Source organism: Lupinus angustifolius, chromosome LG16 (genome assembly GCF_001865875.1).
Source record: "Lupinus angustifolius cultivar Tanjil chromosome LG16, LupAngTanjil_v1.0, whole genome shotgun sequence".
NCBI lineage: Eukaryota > Viridiplantae > Streptophyta > Magnoliopsida > Fabales > Fabaceae > Lupinus > Lupinus angustifolius.
Window position 1 is genome coordinate 3,951,207 of NC_032024.1, and position 19,694 is coordinate 3,970,900.

The following is a 19,694-nucleotide window of genomic DNA, read 5'->3' on the forward strand; positions in this document are numbered from 1 at the left end:
TAATTAAAAATAACTTTATAATAATGTTGGTATTATGACACTTGTCCCCATTCATAAGATATGGGCACCTACTAGATATATATTTTTTCTATCTAAATATTATTCAAGCTGCATATACAAAATGTTTCTCCACCTAGTTCTTTGTAATTTTAATTTGAGGTTTAATGTTCTTGGCTCAATTGTTATGGCTGGTTAATTCAGCATTGCTGCTATGATTCTGTCTAAAACAGAATAAAGCTCCTCTAAAGTATGCTGAGCAAAGATGTCATCACTCTACGTATTATAGCTAATCATGGGTGAATATATTTACTTATTTTTGATGAGCTTTTTCATCAGAGGATAACAGGGAAAAAAGGACTTGGCTTTATCTGGGTTTGTACTTTATTGCTTTGTTTTTATGACATAAATCTCTCATAGTGCACTGCACGTTGCCAATGATATATAAAACTAAAACTGAGTTTAGTGGAATGAACGTTATAAAAATACAGGCAGTGTGAGGTGTGGTTTGGACTTGGGAAGTAGGCACCAAAACTGTGTCTATATTAATTACACCACTAGATAAATATCTTGTTGAATGATGTAGATATATTTTCAAGGAAAATGGTTGACATTTTTATTTATCCAATCATATGGTGTGGTAGGTTTTAAAGGTATGGAGAAAAACCAAAAAAAGGGGACATATCGGTTTTAGTAGGAGAGTGTATTCTAAAACTATTTCTCCAAGAAATGACCCACTTCCATCTCCACATGATGGTTTTAGTAGGAGAGTGTATTCCTATATAGGAAAAGGAACAGACCTAATCAATACCGATAATCAAACCTATTAAAGTGATATTGTGGTTTACATTTTATACCAACATTATTGTTAAATTGAGTCATTTTCTACAATAACAGAAAATCGGCCAATAAGGCCAATTTTTAGTGGTTTTGATACAAGACCGTATGATATTCGTACCATACCAAATTACCAATATCGGGTCAATCATCATAAATTTAAATGACATCGATGTTAATTATTGACATACATTTTGAGAAATCGTGAATATTAATAATAAATATAATTACAAATTCATGTAATAAAAATGGTCAATATATATATATATATATATATATATATATATAAATAAAAGTGATAACAATTTTTAATATGAGAAATAAGAACAATTAATATATATAGTTGAATCTAATTTAAATTGTTAAGATTAAAAGATAGACACACATATTTTTTAAATAATCATGTAATCATTAACTAGCTTCTAAGTAATTAAAGTAATTATCTATGTACATTTGTATTACACTTTGTTCCTACTTGAGTTACTATATATATATATGAAATCAATATGTATTTACTCAAGTTTGCCTCATTTATTTAACGAATTCAATAATCAGCTGAAATTCAACTCACCAAGTTTATCAAACTAAATAGGATTCAAATTTTGAACGATGTCAAGTTGTTAGGTTTATTGGCAATTGAAAGAGTGACAGAGTGAGTAGCCATGGCAAAAGATGAATCAATTATAGTGTAAATAACTGGACAACATGTCCTGAAGTGACACAAAAGAAGTTCAATACTTAAAAACAAAACAAGTGAACCATTAAAACCTCACATGAAATCAGTTTGGAAACATGAGGTGCATCTCATTGAAGACTTATTCCATGCATACAAACAAGCAGAAAGTTCAAATCTGTCCCAAAATGGTGTCGGCGCCGGAAACCTTGACATCAGATGGAGCTTCTTCAATATTAAGAGCCATAATCTTTCCATCTACCACATATGCTGACCACCTACATGGAAACAGAAGCCACTCTTGAGAAATGAAATCAATAATGATTAATGAAAGACAATGCATTGTGTTGCTAACACTCTCTTGTAAACAGCATAAAATGCATAAGTAACCTTTCTTCTTTAAATAGTGACATTGTTAAATGTTAAGTATATGTTTTGCTATCTTAATATTTCTATATAATTTCATAACTTATTCACTATGTTGCATCCATCTTACTTCAAGGAGGATATATAATATACCTTTCAGATCTTTTTCCGAGCAAAGCACCAGAGAGATCAGTAACTAATTCCAAGCTTTTGTGAAAGCTACCATCAAAGTCCCCATAAAACTCAATCTGGAACCAACAAAAACGCAATACTATCAATGCCGAAAACAATAGGAATCCGGAATACCATCGGCCAGTAAATATTGTGCATACTCAAAAAGTTCAATATTCCCATGGATTTAAAAACTACAGATTCCCAGAGATTGAAGTTCTCATAAACCCATTTGTTCGTTTTGTACATCAAGAATTACGACAACTTTCAGTTTCAACTTCAAGTATTTCAGTCAATCGGATACATGCATAGGAATAAAAAAAGAGCATGCCCTTTATTAAAACTAAGTTTGTCTTTCATACCCTTCTTCTTATCTTTTATAGTTAATGCTACCAGTTGCGGTATTTGTAGCAAACTGTTGAAGTTGATGCATTGCAATACCTAAGCCTAAACTTGGGACAAGCTCATGAATGAGACTAATAACATGACAACGGGGCACAAGGAGATTCCTAACTACTCTAAAATGATTTTACAGAATTAATGATCCATTAATCGAGATACAAGAAATTGGCAACGAAAATCCAGCATAATAGTTCTTCAAGGCTAAAAAGTAAAAGTTATAGTTTAATCACCAACGTAAATGCTAAGGATGAAAAAAAACTCAAAGTACATACAGGAAATGAAGCCTTTGATACATAGAAAAAAGACAGGGACAACTTACAGCATCTTTGGCTTGAAGTTTCTCTGCCCATGCATTAATAGTATATGGGTCATTAATGGCCACACAAACAACAGAGTCAATCCCCTTAGCCTTAAATTTATCAATGTTATCTTTGTAAGTAGGAACATGTTTGCTGGAACAAACTCCTGTGTATGCACCCTGAGAAATAAATAGTCAATGCATCAAAAACACTGGTTTGGATTTAAGGGCTTGACTGTTGAACATAAAAAAAGTGATTCCAAAATATTTAAAGTGTGTTTTGATTGCATAATGTAAATCAGATTTCAGCTTTTATTAAGCTCAGCCAATCAAACATGTAAATGTCAAGAGATTAAAAAAACATTTTGTGTGTGGAAATAGCTTAAAAAACAGGCCTGAAATGTAAAACCAAAAAAACACTTCTTTTTTGGGTGCTGAAACTACATTTTATAAAACAATTCCATTGCTAGTAATACATGAAATATCAATTCTGACATGTTAAAAATTCAAATAATACTGAACTTTCCAAAACAAGTAAATTATCACCATAGATAAAATTCCAAATTTAACTTACTGGGAGTCCAAAGATTACAACTTTTTTGTCCTGAAACATCAAATTAAGCGAGAATAACAAAAAAAACTATGTTAGTAATTGACCCAAATGAAAAAATGGTTTGAAAATTAGAATGGCATTAAAAAAATGAAACCTTGAAGATATCTTTGATAGGAGTGGTGGAGAATTTGGATGAGACACCTTCATCCCATGAACGTGCTTTTTGGAGAGAAACATTGGGTGCAGCCGAAACTATATCAGACCCATTTGCAACCTTGGCATAATTTCTGATCCTAAGAACTGCAGAAAGTGAAATTGATCTCATGGTTGAAGAAGAAGAAGCTCTCTTCATTATAGCAGATGCCATTGTTAACAAACAACTTTTTAGGAATCTTTTCTTTCTTTTATTGGTGTTCTTTGTGAGGACATAAATGGAATATTTTAATGTTTATGGGCCTCTTTTATTAAGGGCTTCGTTTTTAGGCTTTGTTCTTATGTTGTGTCCCATTTTAGTAGGCATTGAGAAAATTGATTTTTGGTTACAAACTTACAATTGTGTTTGTTTGAAGTTAAGTAGTTTTTGTTTGAATGTTTTTATTTTGTAAAACTTAGTATAAAAGTTTTAGGCCAATGTGAAAGAGGCAATTATTTGATGGCTCATATGAGTATTGAAGAAATTAATGGTTGACTCATTTTCCTTTTAACTTGACATGCATTCCAATTTCCAAGTATGAAGTTTTATTATGTGTGTAGTTGTAGACCAATTTAGAAGTCGTTAGATTTGTCCCCCATTTATTAACTTAGTTCAAGCATCTTAAATAAATCTCCCTCAAACTTTTCTCTAGGGCAAGTAGTTCTTTCCTCCATCACCATGGTCACAAATTATAAGAAAGATGTTTGTATATTAATATCAATTCTCCTATAATCAACGGTGGATTTGTCAGAGGTGCATGTTGCATGAGTGCAATATTATTAAATTCGACTCCGATTGAATGGTACGAACTAGAATAGATATTTGACCGATTTCAGTCGCTCACCGAATTGTCCATGAGTCAGAATTGATATGGTTTGGTTCGATTCAACTATTTTACACATGAAATTGGTGATTTAGTCGTTCAAACCAAACAAATCAATATATTTATGTTTGTTATTATTGAAGTTTTTGTTGTAATTTGTTAGCTTATGTCATAATAAAATATTAGTTTTATTGAATTAAATTTAAATTTATTTGTCCTTTTGTTATAATTAAAATATAAAATATAATTGTGTAATGATGTTTGTAACTCATTTCTTTCATTTTTTATAGTACAATATTTTTTTTATTGTTTAATTCACTAATTATGTATAAGAGTGTTTTTAAATTTTAAGTATAAAATTATTAAATAATATTAATTATTATAAAAAAATTAGATTTTTTTAATGCAATCAATTTAACTCTTCTAACTATTGATCCAATCAGCACACTAATTAAGTTGTCCACAATATATATGGCAAATGAATAATATTAACATAATTATTTTTGGTACTACCAATTATACTTTTTACCCTTTTGGATAAAGAATTAATTCTTCTGGGGTTCGTGACTACCTTCCTAACAAATGTTGCTTTAAGAAATCGAACTCTTAAAATTTTTATCATTCTACAGATTTAGTAAAAACTTATACTACAAACAACACTTTGTTGTTGGTACATAACAAATAAGGGTGCAAAAATGTTACCTATATAAGGTAATACATGCACACCCCTGATTGAGTGTGCATCTATCCTTGTCGGCTTGTCTATAAACTCTGAGATTCATTCTGCTAGTAACATACTTAAGCAAGGCTTAATCAATTTCCACCAAATGCATTCAATGCTACTTCAATTGCAGATACAATGATATTTTGGTGATTCACAAAATCTTAATATATTGGTATATGTAGTGACGCAGAATGTAGATTTAAATCAATACCTCACATACCTTCATTTTCTTTGATATAAATAAACAAGGGATTTTGGAGTCGATAAATGAAGATCACATGTCCTAAAAATATATCTCTAATTCTATTTTATTTCAATAAAATTTTGATAACTAATAAAAATTAATATATATGTTTTACATTATTATTCAAAAAAAATTAGTTGGTATCACAATTTTATTGGATTAGGATAATGTTATTATGAGTGGATAAGCCATAACACTGAGCAGCTAGGCCAGCCATGGAACCAATGAATAGCACAAATGGGTGGCAGAGATGCTTCCTTCATGTTTATCATTTAATGAAACTATTTTCATTCATATATTTTTTCTCTATAATTACTTCTTAGTCAAGTGATGTTCCTCAACCATGTATTTTTGTAGTTGACTTTCTTGTTCATTAGCTAAGAACGTTGACTTTAACATTTGGATTGAATGTTCTGCAGAATCTATCTCTGAACTATTGAGTGAGAATTGTATTAACACATAGCTATCTAGTATTTCATAGAAAAATAAATTAATTGTTTAAGTTGATTCCTTAGACTTTTACATCTGTATATACTGATTCTGCTATTTATATTGATGTGAAGAGGTGTGGCTGATTGGTGAAGAATAAAAAGCATCTTTCAAATAAAAAGGGTAAATAAGGATTGAAATAATATACAATTGGCTTTTGACATGGTATTTTATGATTCAAAATGGATCTTATTTTATCGTTAATCAGAAATTTTTTTATAAAAAATATGAATTGGAGTTTGAAGAAGGGGAAGGAGTCACCGATCCTCAAAAAATAGAGGATAATTTATTTAATCATATAGTTTGGGCTCATAGAACATGGCGCCTTTGGAGTTTTTTGTTCATAAATCTTTAATATCTATATATTATCGACATAAAGTTTTTTACACTATCAATGTGGATGAAGAACTAACAATATAAAAAGCTTATTCCAAAAGATGAATTTTATCTCATCTTTAAAATATGGTTTGTTTATATGGATGAGATACATGAAAGAAAATTAATTTTGTTGAGTGTGAAGAATGTTTCTTGTAAGAAAAGAGAAAAGGAGGATAGGTTGAGACTCCTTAACAACCATATTAGACATTCTAAAGAGTAAATCTTACTCTAAGAAAGAGTGAGATAAGAATAATAATTGCATAAAAGTTTTATTATTAAAGGCAAATCCTTTTGTTTATGCTAATTTTCAATCATATACACCACTTTTCCAACGATGCCGTAATAGGGTCTAAATATCTAATTACAAAGTGAACAATATAATTAGTCTTAGTCTTTTTCTTTTTGGTTGTTTTGCAGAAAAGCTGTTTTTGGAGCTTTTTCCTTTAGTCTTGATTAGCAAAATTCTATCTCTATTTACTACTAGTGATTGAAACCTGATATAAAAATTTAACCTTAATGAATGATTTTGATTTTGATATAGTGTCACTTTTTATTCTATATTTCCAATCTAAGCAAACACACTAAGTTGATGAATATGTAAAACAAAAACAAAGGATAACTTGCAATTATACAATGACTAGAAAAGAAAACAATTTATTTTTGAAAGAAATAGTATCATTAATATCATTGATTGAAACAAGGACAAGCTTATTATATGAAACCAAATAATAAAGAAATGCTTATCCTTAATGGAGGGTTACAAAACCTTGGGTAAACCTTCCTATATAATGACTAATATTTAAAGTATCTATGGTTTTCCCATGTACATACATAATCACCTATACATAAACAATATATAGGAATTAATTAACCATAGAATTATTGCCTAAATGCTAAAGAATTATACCACACAAATAACCAAACTTGGTAATGAAATTAATCAGTAGAATTTCCAAACTTCACCACCTTTTTAGAAGGAGTATGCATACACATACTCAACCATTAATTTCTTGGTTTGAAAGAATTCTTGTTAGGAACTTGATGAGAAACCATTTTTGTATCTTGAGACTGCTTTTGATTTTTTGCATATGAACTAGATCTTACTTTCCTTTGCTCCCTCCTTGGTTGTGTTGCTTGAGGGATAAACACACCTGTTCCTTTGCTTTCTCTTCTCAAATTTTGCTCATAGATGAAAGCAAATTGTGCAGGAGGATGAATTTCTCTAGAAAAAGCCTGAAACAAATAATAGTTTAAGCATGTTAGGACTAATTGGTAGAAGAAAAAGTGGTGCATGTTTTTTGAAGAGATGCAAGTAGTGAAGAACCTGAAAAGAGTGTTTAGGACAAGAAGCAAGAGGGTCTTCTTCATCTTCATCCATAATTAGTAGGGCAATTTCCTTGCTAATGTTAGCAAAAAATAGATCATCTTCAAGTTCCAAAGCAACCTCCATATTTGTGTAATCTAAAAGAGTTCTCTAATTTGGAATGAAACCAAGTATTAGAGTTTCTAATTTTACTCTTTCAACTATGTATGGCTTTCTTTCTTTTTTTTTTCTCCAAAAAATGTGGACATATATGTTTATATAGAAAAAAGGTATGGTGGGTGAGTTGAGATATAGGACAAGATCTATTCTCTCCAAGCACGTTTTTAAGTATGTCCTGAATCAATCAAAATGAAACAAAAATAGAAAAAATTATTAATATTTAATTTTTTTAACTGATATAACATATTTTAATTGGTTCGAGACAGATTTAGGACTATGTTTGGGGATAACAAATCCTTGTCCAAAATATATGGGATAATTGAATAAAGATTTATTGTTTCGGACCATGTATTATTGTCTCAGACCAATAAAAATATATTATGTCGACTGAAAATTTAAAATATTCATTATTATTATAGTTTTTGATTCATTTTCATTAACCCGAGACAATATATGAGACAATATCTGACTCGGCATAACTATGTTTGGGATGATCATGTGGGTTGGTGGGGTCATGTTCACAATTGTCCAATCTGGCTAAGATCCACAAAAACCCCAATAGAATCATGAAAGTGTGTTGTGATATTATCCTATTGTGGGAAAAAGATGAGGAACAGCAGAAAACAACCCATGTCCAGATATCTCATCTAGATATTCAATCCCTATAACCAACTTGATTGTAAGATGGGACCTTAATTCTCTCACCTTATCATCCCAAAAAAAGAGTATACTATAGCTTAATATATTCATACTATATACTTAACATGCATAGGTTAAAAATGAGTTTTTGTCACAAAGGTTTCTTATCTGTTTTTCTATCTTCTTGTGGCTTACTCATGGTTAAGATTTAACCAACCAAACAATGAGACAAAATTATTATTCGTATATAAGTCGGTGGATCTACATGTTGAACTAATTGCACAGGATCCAGTGGTAGAAAAACAGTACATAGGATCGTTTAAGAATAAGTCCACAACAAAGACACAAGTTCTATGACAAGGGTTTTGATTAGAGAATCTTTTGTATATTCTTCATGGTTTAATTTAATTTTGATACACTTTCAAGTTAGCATTAAAAAAATTTAAACCACAATTCACCACTATGAAAAGTATAATTATATTGTAAAATTAAACTTGAATAATAAATAATAATATCTAAATCAAACTTTTATTGAGATTTTTTTGAAGTGCTGTAGTGTACGTAAGAATTTTTGGTTTGATTATGAGTGGTTGATGAGTGTAGCAATTCCCAACTTGCATAGCCGTATAGTGTTTGTCGGTCGTCACATGAGGGAAGGTTTGGAAATTAATATTATTGGCTTTTAGTCCATATTTCACATCAACTGATTTTCAGATATGCTATTTAATTAGTGCTTACTCCTCTATTTATTTAAATGGACGTGTATGAAACTTATGAAATTCTAATTTGGTTCCATAAATCTTTGTTTATTAATCCATGGGTTCTATGTAGTGGTATCATCTCATTCATTTCCATGTCTTCTCAATAAGGAATTATTCATCTTTTGAGATATTGTGTTTATCACTTTTAACTAATGTCATTTATATTAATCAAATTTTAACCTTTAATCTTATATAATAATTGAAAGTCCATCTTTAAAAATAAACTTTCTACTTTTATTTCTTTTACTTGTAAAAAAAATTACTTTATATATATCATCTAAGAGAGTATTAATCTAAAATATTAAATTAAAAAAATTATGAGCGACACAGGAAATATCTCAAAACGCTAATGATGATAATAATCTATATTTTATTACTTATAGTATAAAGGAAGTAATAGTTATTTGTCATAATTTTATTATTTCTAATTTATCGTCAGTAAAAAAATATATTTTCAAATTAGAATACACCCATTTTTTTTCCTAATGATCTCTTATATTAGATAAAACTTTTAGTTAATCTATAACATTAAATTTATGGATTTAAAAAAAGATGGGATTCAGTTACTCAAAATTAAGTTTTTTAAATTTACTCTAAATTAATTTTAGGTAAATCTAAGATCTTCTCATTAATTCACATTATTGAATATGCAAAATATGAAGTAAATTTAAAAAAACTTAACAGTTCAAAATTCTTTTACCAAAACAAGACTATTTATTATACCTAAAGGAAGAGACAAAACATTATTTTAAACGTTAAGCTTTTCAGGTATGTTACCAAGATTGGTTTATTTTTCTGATGGCCCTTATTTCCAGCTTCTTCAATTCAATTCCTATATGACAATTCACCTAGAATTAACTCACAACATCATAAAATGGCATGTAAAAATCACAGCAACTCCTCAACAGAACAAGTTGCCACCCCACCTTAAAACTATTTGCAGTACAGGACTTGCTAATGAACTAGTTCAAACTTTACACCTCAATCAGATATCAGACTTAACTCAATATCTACACCATTTACATTGTACCACACAAGTTTATATTTGATTACTTATCCTCACAAATCCAGAAGGTACCACTTTAATAAGCTTCCTTTTTAGGACCATTTTTCTTCTTCTCAGTACCAGCACCATAGTAGCTAGATCGCGATTTAATTTGTCGGATTGGTAAATCTTACGAATTTTCAAGAGTTAACGAGTCACGTGCCCATTTTAAATGTGATGTCACCACTGTCAATGAGATCGTTGGGGAAGATCGTAGATCATAAAATCGTTGTTTCATTGTGATTTTATGTTTTATGGCAAAAACCCTAAATTGCAAAATCCTCATCTTTTAAACCCCATATAGAAGAGAAAACACATGGCCCAAATTCTTCTAACCACTAAATTGCAAAATAACAAACAAACCATAACCATAATAGAAGTAGAAGTTACAGCCACGAAAAAAGCTCCCAAAGATTTCATTTTCAAGACTTTTCCTTATTATCATTTTCATCTTCAATATATTTGTTTCCTTATACTTTCTAAAGTGATGTTCTTTCTTTTATGTTGTAATGTACAATGGGAGAAAAATGATACTCAGAGTATTGCCTTTGTTATGTTCTATATCTTCCTTTTTATGTGTTTTTGTTGTGTTATGCTTTTGTTCCACTTTCCACATACATACTATTATAATATATGTGTAGGCTATATAAAATATGAAATTTCCTACATGATATTTCCACATACATATTATAACAAATATATATATGTGTAATATAGTATGTATGTAATATAATAAGAGAGAAAAATATATCTTCTCATAGTATGCAATAATTTATCTCATCCAGCCAAGAAAATTATGACATGTGTACTATTTTATTTAGTTTTAGAAATACTTTTATAGAAAATAATGAAATAGGATATATGTCATGATTTCATTGGTAAGAAGATATAACTTATCTCCTTATATCAAGAGATATTTTATTCTTATATAATAATAAACTCTGATACTTGTTGGTGTTTTTTCTATAAAATACTGTAGTTGATTATGTTAGCATGTTAGTTTTGTTGTATGCATATATTTTGATGTTGGAAGTTTAAGTTTTATGAAATGCTACTTTTATAGCAATAGAGAAAGTTGAAGATTTTAATATTCTGAGTATATGTATATCTAAAAAAATCAATATTTGATAGGATCTTACTATTCGTGTTACGTTCATACGTTTTATGTTCTCATCTACCCATTCTGATCTTGCGTAAGATCTTGATCTTGTCAACTATGACAAGAGATGAAATGGAAGAGCCATAAAAAATTACCCTAAGGCAACAAATCAAAACAATGATTCAAATCATATGGACTAACCCAGCCATCAAATGAATAAGTTTTACAGGGTAGAATATGTTAACCATACCTTACCAATACCATTTTCATGTGACCTCAAACACTGACTCAACAATTGTGCTTGTTAAATCCTAAAAGTTTCAAGATGTATATTTGGATGTCCAAAATTATGCTCCTCCAGCTGTATCCATATCAGCGATCCCATCGACTCCCTTGAAAACAACACGTAATTTTCTCAGACAGGAGAATTTTTGGTCATTCTTGCTTGTCATACCATTCACATGGACTATGTCCTTGGATAGTTTACCCATAAGGTCAAAAACTGGTACACCCAGGTTTGATCTAGTCATTTCTTCCAATACTGGGGGGGCTTGCATGTACAGATTCTTTCCTCGGTGTGTAATGCTTGCTTTTGACAACTGCAACTTAGGATGTTCTTCCAGAAGATCCATGAACTGTTCCAACAGTTTGATTAAAAAAACAACAGAAGGGAAATATGCATTGAGATATATGGCTTGCTTAAATTCAACTATAAGTAAAAACAGCAATCAAAATCAAAGTACTTACTAAAAAGTGAATATATCTGTTAAGAAATTAGGATCCAATTGCAAAGTATGATACTTAAATCCCACATCAGAAGTATGAGATTCCAGTATGGGGTTTATATGACCTTGGCACCCTGTGCTCTGCAACCACAATGGCTAGCATTTGTGGTGTGGTTCTCCCAAGGTTCATACCAATATCATAAAAAATACATCTTTCAGCAAATGGAGGGTGTGACTCTTTTCATTAATTATAAAATAGTGAAACCTTTGAAGGGGTATCAGCAAAAGGCTCACTTTCAAAGTCAGGATAGCTTTTAATTATACGTAGCCAGCAAAACCTTTGACGCATAAAAACTTCAAATGAGGAAGTATGCAAGTGTCAGACAGGACACTTCAAATCCTAACGGGACACTTAAGATTTGTGGTGTCTGTATCCTTGTCCATCTATAGTGTCACATGTCAATGTTAGTGCTTCTTAGCCAAAACTAAATAAAATTACACTTCCAATATGTCAACAAATGGTTGGCCATTGTAACAACTAATAACTTCAACAATGTAAAAAGAACTTGAAACACAGAAATTCACTGAATTCATAAATAGTAATAATATGAAGAAACCAAGATGATAGGAATCCAAATAACCTTCTGTAATGTGATTGAAGGGTCCAGTTCAATAAGTACACCAGGACCACAGACAAGACAGTCTTTATCCCTTTCAAATTCTGCCACTTTAGTGTGGAGGCCTTCTGATCCATTATACCTGCACCAAACATGAAAGAATCAATAAGCATTGCCCATACGTGACACTTAGTGTTGAATTACATAATAATGATAAAATCCGTAAATAATTTCCGGCACGTAAGATATAGAGTTTGCATCTTTCTTCCTTCTTTTTTATAAAAAAAATGTAGCTAGGCAAGAATGAAGTCTAAAATCTAAAGAGACGTTAAAAATGCCTTCTTTTTTGGTATCGTGTATCATAACCATGTGCATAAAATGTGCAAGATACATAGAATAGTAAACGCCAAATAATATAGAAGAGAGGGGACACACGTTAAATAATTTGACATAGTTTTGCTGCACTCTGTTGCAATCTTCAATGTTTCCAGTGCACATGCAGCTGATATAATAGCATTTGTGGAAGCTATAGCAGGTATTATGTTCTTCACAACACCCTGTTCAAAACAATTAACTGCTTAGAAATGATAAAAATATACTCAGACAACATCACAAGGGAAAACAAAATCAATGGCAGAATATCAGACATTCCATTCAAAATCTTACACATCAAGCAAGTTATACCTGAGTAAATGAATAAGTAACCCCTGGAATGCCAAAAAGCTCAGCCCTCTTGACTGCCTATGTAAAAAAACAATAGTGAAACGTGTAATTAATGGGATAAAAATATATATTAAATGGTCAAGAAACTACTTATAAAAATAATGGCTACCTCATCATAGACCCATTTCATATGCTCAGGATTATCTGGATCAAAAGCAGTTCCCCCATGAACCTATAAAGCAAATCTTCATTTTCAATAATGGATTCTAGAAAATAACAAAGAACGAAATCAGAGACAAAGCAGTGAAATACCTCATTCCATTTAATTAAGTGAGCATATTCAATACAATGGGCAGCCGTTCTAGGGGTTTCTGCTAGGGTGCACAAGGGAAACTTCACTTGAGGTGGGAAAAGCCATATGGTGCACTCAAAGCATGGTGTGATCCCTGGCAAGATAACCCTAGCATGGCCTTTGAAACCTTCAGTCCCGCCATCAACCATAGGTTTGATTGTTTCTTCCCGTGGATTGTCATTAGAATCATATTCTAGATTTACCAAGGGGAACAGAAACCAGAAATTAGCATAAGCAATTAGCAGTGAACTTTGGGGAGATGGCATGAAAGGTTGAAATTTTACATAGTTGAGGTCACATATGACACCAAGAAATGAATAGCCTTATACAGCAGGCATGCTTTAGGTCCAAATGCCTAGAGATATGATTCTTTTATTAAAGAAGAAAAGGAAAAGGTATTTTGGCTCGTAATCAACACAAGTAAAAAAGTTAAGGACTTAAGTTGAACTCTGGAATTTCATGCATTAGATGAAACTTGAAGGATTGTTTATGGAAGATGTGAAAGCAAAGTCTACAAAATCTCAACATCTAAAATTTGTGAAAGAATTATTAAGTGTTACATGCAATTGGTAACTTAACTATGTTGAAAATATATATGGTTTCCATACATAAGAAATATTCTTGCTACTCTTGCCATTGATTAAGATTCGGTTTCCACCTGGTCTGATAGTAACAGGCTTATATATCAAAATTTGTTGATCTATAATTCTATAAATAATTTTACTGAGAAATAAGAATTAAGCTATCACGGCCCCAAATAAAGAAAAAGCTAAACATAGGAATATCACAGTTAGTTAATTTAGAGCCTGGTCAGGTAAGTGGTACTGGTTACGCTAATCAGCCAGGTACTTATTGTAATGGATCAGTTAGATTAGTTACATGAGTTTTACTAGTGTACATACAAGGTATGAGAGAATTGGACTCCATGAGTTTGTATATAAACCCAGTGATAACTTAATGATCGTCAGGTGATTCACTCTTCAAAACTTATCACTATAACACATGGTGGGAAATCCGTTATTTGTCCACAAATTAGAGAAGCAAAGCCATGGTTAAAGGGAGTTCATATGTACAATGATTGCACTGAAAGAGTGGAAATGGGCACTGTGTAAACATATAAATACATAGTGTCCACATATTAATACTTCTGTAGAAAATAAATACACTATGTATATATTAATAAATAATATAACACTCTAAATTCATTATCATATAAAGTTATAACACATATTAAATAAATGTTAAACTAATTAAAGTCTTAGCCTGCTTGGTTAAATAGATGTTCAAGAAGCTTAGGTGTGACTGCAAGTTTAAATTGTGGTTGTAGTTACCGCAATTGCAGAAAAGTGTGGGAAAATGTGGATGCAGTTGCCGAGACTCCCAAAACCACAATTGCGGTTGCAGAGCGCAGTTTAAAACACTGTGTCTTGTGCTTTTTAAAAATAAAAAGGCTAGGGCATAGGTCATAACATCACAATTACATAAGCTAAAGGAGCACAACACAATTTAAAACTCCAACATTAGCAACACAACTACATAAGCTAAAGGAGGAGATAGAAAAGATACCTAGAAAACTACAAGCAACATTGTTGATATATGAACGTGCCTCAAGGGAATCAAGACCAAGGGCAATAATATAGAATATGTTAACCATACCTTACCAATACCATTTTCATGTGACCTCAAACACTGACTCAACAATTGTGCTTGTTAAATCCTAAAAGTTTCAAGATGTATATTTGGATGTCCAAAATTATGCTCCTCCAGCTGTATCCATATCAGCGATCCCATCGACTCCCTTGAAAACAACACGTAATTTTCTCAGACAGGAGAATTTTTGGTCATTCTTGCTTGTCATACCATTCACATGGACTATGTCCTTGGATAGTTTACCCATAAGGTCAAAAACTGGTACACCCAGGTTTGATCTAGTCATTTCTTCCAATACTGGGGGGGCTTGCATGTACAGATTCTTTCCTCGGTGTGTAATGCTTGCTTTTGACAACTGCAACTTAGGATGTTCTTCCAGAAGATCCATGAACTGTTCCAACAGTTTGATTAAAAAAACAACAGAAGGGAAATATGCATTGAGATATATGGCTTGCTTAAATTCAACTATAAGTAAAAACAGCAATCAAAATCAAAGTACTTACTAAAAAGTGAATATATCTGTTAAGAAATTAGGATCCAATTGCAAAGTATGATACTTAAATCCCACATCAGAAGTATGAGATTCCAGTATGGGGTTTATATGACCTTGGCACCCTGTGCTCTGCAACCACAATGGCTAGCATTTGTGGTGTGGTTCTCCCAAGGTTCATACCAATATCATAAAAAATACATCTTTCAGCAAATGGAGGGTGTGACTCTTTTCATTAATTATAAAATAGTGAAACCTTTGAAGGGGTATCAGCAAAAGGCTCACTTTCAAAGTCAGGATAGCTTTTAATTATACGTAGCCAGCAAAACCTTTGACGCATAAAAACTTCAAATGAGGAAGTATGCAAGTGTCAGACAGGACACTTCAAATCCTAACGGGACACTTAAGATTTGTGGTGTCTGTATCCTTGTCCATCTATAGTGTCACATGTCAATGTTAGTGCTTCTTAGCCAAAACTAAATAAAATTACACTTCCAATATGTCAACAAATGGTTGGCCATTGTAACAACTAATAACTTCAACAATGTAAAAAGAACTTGAAACACAGAAATTCACTGAATTCATAAATAGTAATAATATGAAGAAACCAAGATGATAGGAATCCAAATAACCTTCTGTAATGTGATTGAAGGGTCCAGTTCAATAAGTACACCAGGACCACAGACAAGACAGTCTTTATCCCTTTCAAATTCTGCCACTTTAGTGTGGAGGCCTTCTGATCCATTATACCTGCACCAAACATGAAAGAATCAATAAGCATTGCCCATACGTGACACTTAGTGTTGAATTACATAATAATGATAAAATCCGTAAATAATTTCCGGCACGTAAGATATAGAGTTTGCATCTTTCTTCCTTCTTTTTTATAAAAAAAATGTAGCTAGGCAAGAATGAAGTCTAAAATCTAAAGAGACGTTAAAAATGCCTTCTTTTTTGGTATCGTGTATCATAACCATGTGCATAAAATGTGCAAGATACATAGAATAGTAAACGCCAAATAATATAGAAGAGAGGGGACACACGTTAAATAATTTGACATAGTTTTGCTGCACTCTGTTGCAATCTTCAATGTTTCCAGTGCACATGCAGCTGATATAATAGCATTTGTGGAAGCTATAGCAGGTATTATGTTCTTCACAACACCCTGTTCAAAACAATTAACTGCTTAGAAATGATAAAAATATACTCAGACAACATCACAAGGGAAAACAAAATCAATGGCAGAATATCAGACATTCCATTCAAAATCTTACACATCAAGCAAGTTATACCTGAGTAAATGAATAAGTAACCCCTGGAATGCCAAAAAGCTCAGCCCTCTTGACTGCCTATGTAAAAAAACAATAGTGAAACGTGTAATTAATGGGATAAAAATATATATTAAATGGTCAAGAAACTACTTATAAAAATAATGGCTACCTCATCATAGACCCATTTCATATGCTCAGGATTATCTGGATCAAAAGCAGTTCCCCCATGAACCTATAAAGCAAATCTTCATTTTCAATAATGGATTCTAGAAAATAACAAAGAACGAAATCAGAGACAAAGCAGTGAAATACCTCATTCCATTTAATTAAGTGAGCATATTCAATACAATGGGCAGCCGTTCTAGGGGTTTCTGCTAGGGTGCACAAGGGAAACTTCACTTGAGGTGGGAAAAGCCATATGGTGCACTCAAAGCATGGTGTGATCCCTGGCAAGATAACCCTAGCATGGCCTTTGAAACCTTCAGTCCCGCCATCAACCATAGGTTTGATTGTTTCTTCCCGTGGATTGTCATTAGAATCATATTCTAGATTTACCAAGGGGAACAGAAACCAGAAATTAGCATAAGCAATTAGCAGTGAACTTTGGGGAGATGGCATGAAAGGTTGAAATTTTACATAGTTGAGGTCACATATGACACCAAGAAATGAATAGCCTTATACAGCAGGCATGCTTTAGGTCCAAATGCCTAGAGATATGATTCTTTTATTAAAGAAGAAAAGGAAAAGGTATTTTGGCTCGTAATCAACACAAGTAAAAAAGTTAAGGACTTAAGTTGAACTCTGGAATTTCATGCATTAGATGAAACTTGAAGGATTGTTTATGGAAGATGTGAAAGCAAAGTCTACAAAATCTCAACATCTAAAATTTGTGAAAGAATTATTAAGTGTTACATGCAATTGGTAACTTAACTATGTTGAAAATATATATGGTTTCCATACATAAGAAATATTCTTGCTACTCTTGCCATTGATTAAGATTCGGTTTCCACCTGGTCTGATAGTAACAGGCTTATATATCAAAATTTGTTGATCTATAATTCTATAAATAATTTTACTGAGAAATAAGAATTAAGCTATCACGGCCCCAAATAAAGAAAAAGCTAAACATAGGAATATCACAGTTAGTTAATTTAGAGCCTGGTCAGGTAAGTGGTACTGGTTACGCTAATCAGCCAGGTACTTATTGTAATGGATCAGTTAGATTAGTTACATGAGTTTTACTAGTGTACATACAAGGTATGAGAGAATTGGACTCCATGAGTTTGTATATAAACCCAGTGATAACTTAATGATCGTCAGGTGATTCACTCTTCAAAACTTATCACTATAACACATGGTGGGAAATCCGTTATTTGTCCACAAATTAGAGAAGCAAAGCCATGGTTAAAGGGAGTTCATATGTACAATGATTGCACTGAAAGAGTGGAAATGGGCACTGTGTAAACATATAAATACATAGTGTCCACATATTAATACTTCTGTAGAAAATAAATACACTATGTATATATTAATAAATAATATAACACTCTAAATTCATTATCATATAAAGTTATAACACATATTAAATAAATGTTAAACTAATTAAAGTCTTAGCCTGCTTGGTTAAATAGATGTTCAAGAAGCTTAGGTGTGACTGCAAGTTTAAATTGTGGTTGTAGTTACCGCAATTGCAGAAAAGTGTGGGAAAATGTGGATGCAGTTGCCGAGACTCCCAAAACCACAATTGCGGTTGCAGAGCGCAGTTTAAAACACTGTGTCTTGTGCTTTTTAAAAATAAAAAGGCTAGGGCATAGGTCATAACATCACAATTACATAAGCTAAAGGAGCACAACACAATTTAAAACTCCAACATTAGCAACACAACTACATAAGCTAAAGGAGGAGATAGAAAAGATACCTAGAAAACTACAAGCAACATTGTTGATATATGAACGTGCCTCAAGGGAATCAAGACCAAGGGCAATAATATTAAAATCATTATAGAAATCAATTTCCTTGTCCTCAATCCTGCAAAAATGTGGCACAATATTCAAACCACTAATTCTTTCCATCACACGCTTCGCAGCAACCTCAGCCTTCGGTTTTCCAACATCTTCAACTCTTCAAAAAAGAGAAAACGAATAAAAAAAAAGAGAACAAGACATTACCGTAATAATAAATAAACAAGAAAGCATTGGTCAAACAGTTGTGTAAGGTCCCACTAGATGTCCTAGATGTTCGATTTCTGAAAGCAACGCTTATTGACAGAGCAGTCACACAGCCGATAGTAACCGCACTCCAAAAATGATTAGTTCCTTAGTGCCAAAAAAATAAGTAACAAAACCTGAATAGGAATTGGCGATTGAGATTAGTAACTTCAATACGATCCATGTCAATAACATGAAGATTTCGAAAACCAGAGAGGGCTAAATCTTTGAGCAATTCACATCCCAAACCACCAGCTCCAACAACAAGAACTGTAGCGTAGGTTTGAAGATCGTCTCGCAATTCGGATCCTGGTTCGAATCTGGGACCTACAAGATTGCCATGCCTTAGAAGAAGCTTGTCAAGGTCCCTCCATCGATTTCCATTTGCATTCGCCATTCCCATTTCACACTCTATGATATTTCGTTGCTTCCTTTTTACGCTCTTTTCAAATTACTCTCTCCTTTTTCATCTCATCTTATACTTCCATTTAAAAACACTCACAAGGTTGGTGTGAGGGATTTAACTAACATAAATTCACCATTA

The 19,694-nt window shown here is 32.0% G+C and overlaps 5 protein-coding genes across 9 annotated transcripts in view; 1 reads left to right on the top strand and 4 right to left on the bottom strand.

Moving 5' to 3' along the window:
* Window positions 1-3,665, top strand: part of LOC109329613 (RNA pseudouridine synthase 6, chloroplastic-like) — a 29,183-nt gene extending 25,518 nt beyond the window's left edge. The window contains exon 11 of the transcript XR_002105560.1: window positions 3,655-3,665. The gene's annotated coding sequence lies outside the window, so the exon portion shown is untranslated. The remainder of the gene's footprint in view (window positions 1-3,654) is intronic.
* LOC109329617 (peroxiredoxin-2F, mitochondrial) lies at window positions 1,492-19,596 on the bottom strand. Of its 4 annotated transcripts, none has more exons than XM_019563314.1 (7): window positions 19,590-19,596; window positions 19,416-19,420; window positions 3,452-3,639; window positions 3,319-3,348; window positions 2,766-2,924; window positions 2,027-2,121; window positions 1,492-1,785 (listed from the first exon to the last, which is right to left on the bottom strand). In XM_019563314.1, exons 3-7 carry the CDS (start codon window positions 3,620-3,622, stop codon window positions 1,680-1,682), a joined length of 561 nt encoding a protein of 186 aa, XP_019418859.1. In that variant the 5' UTR covers window positions 3,623-3,639; window positions 19,416-19,420; window positions 19,590-19,596; the 3' UTR covers window positions 1,492-1,679. The 4 variants fall into 4 exon arrangements, with proteins under 4 accessions (XP_019418859.1, XP_019418860.1, XP_019418861.1 ...); XM_019563315.1 differs by having other exon boundaries at window positions 19,413-19,420; XM_019563316.1 differs by lacking the exons at window positions 19,416-19,420; window positions 19,590-19,596 and adding an exon at window positions 6,847-6,851.
* On the bottom strand, window positions 6,865-7,712 carry LOC109329619. 2 transcript variants are annotated; one of them, XM_019563318.1, is made up of 3 exons: window positions 7,473-7,712; window positions 7,146-7,381; window positions 6,865-7,113 (listed from the first exon to the last, which is right to left on the bottom strand). In XM_019563318.1, the coding sequence occupies exons 1-2, from the start codon at window positions 7,596-7,598 to the stop codon at window positions 7,151-7,153; spliced, it is 357 nt and encodes a 118-aa protein (XP_019418863.1). In that variant the 5' UTR covers window positions 7,599-7,712; the 3' UTR covers window positions 6,865-7,113; window positions 7,146-7,150. The 2 variants fall into 2 exon arrangements, with proteins under 2 accessions (XP_019418863.1, XP_019418862.1); XM_019563317.1 differs by having other exon boundaries at window positions 6,865-7,381; window positions 7,473-7,711.
* Window positions 11,354-15,165, bottom strand: LOC109329616 (NEDD8-activating enzyme E1 catalytic subunit-like). The gene is made up of 7 exons (XM_019563312.1): window positions 15,099-15,165; window positions 13,493-13,725; window positions 13,350-13,412; window positions 13,202-13,258; window positions 12,953-13,074; window positions 12,542-12,659; window positions 11,354-11,810 (listed from the first exon to the last, which is right to left on the bottom strand). Exons 2-7 carry the CDS (start codon window positions 13,679-13,681, stop codon window positions 11,523-11,525), a joined length of 837 nt encoding a protein of 278 aa, XP_019418857.1. The 5' UTR covers window positions 13,682-13,725; window positions 15,099-15,165; the 3' UTR covers window positions 11,354-11,522.
* Window positions 11,360-19,583, bottom strand: LOC109329614 (NEDD8-activating enzyme E1 catalytic subunit-like). Its single transcript, XM_019563310.1, has 9 exons — window positions 19,288-19,583; window positions 18,862-19,064; window positions 17,256-17,488; window positions 17,113-17,175; window positions 16,965-17,021; window positions 16,716-16,837; window positions 16,305-16,422; window positions 15,189-15,573; window positions 11,360-11,425 (listed from the first exon to the last, which is right to left on the bottom strand). The coding sequence occupies exons 1-8, from the start codon at window positions 19,551-19,553 to the stop codon at window positions 15,286-15,288; spliced, it is 1,350 nt and encodes a 449-aa protein (XP_019418855.1). The 5' UTR covers window positions 19,554-19,583; the 3' UTR covers window positions 11,360-11,425; window positions 15,189-15,285.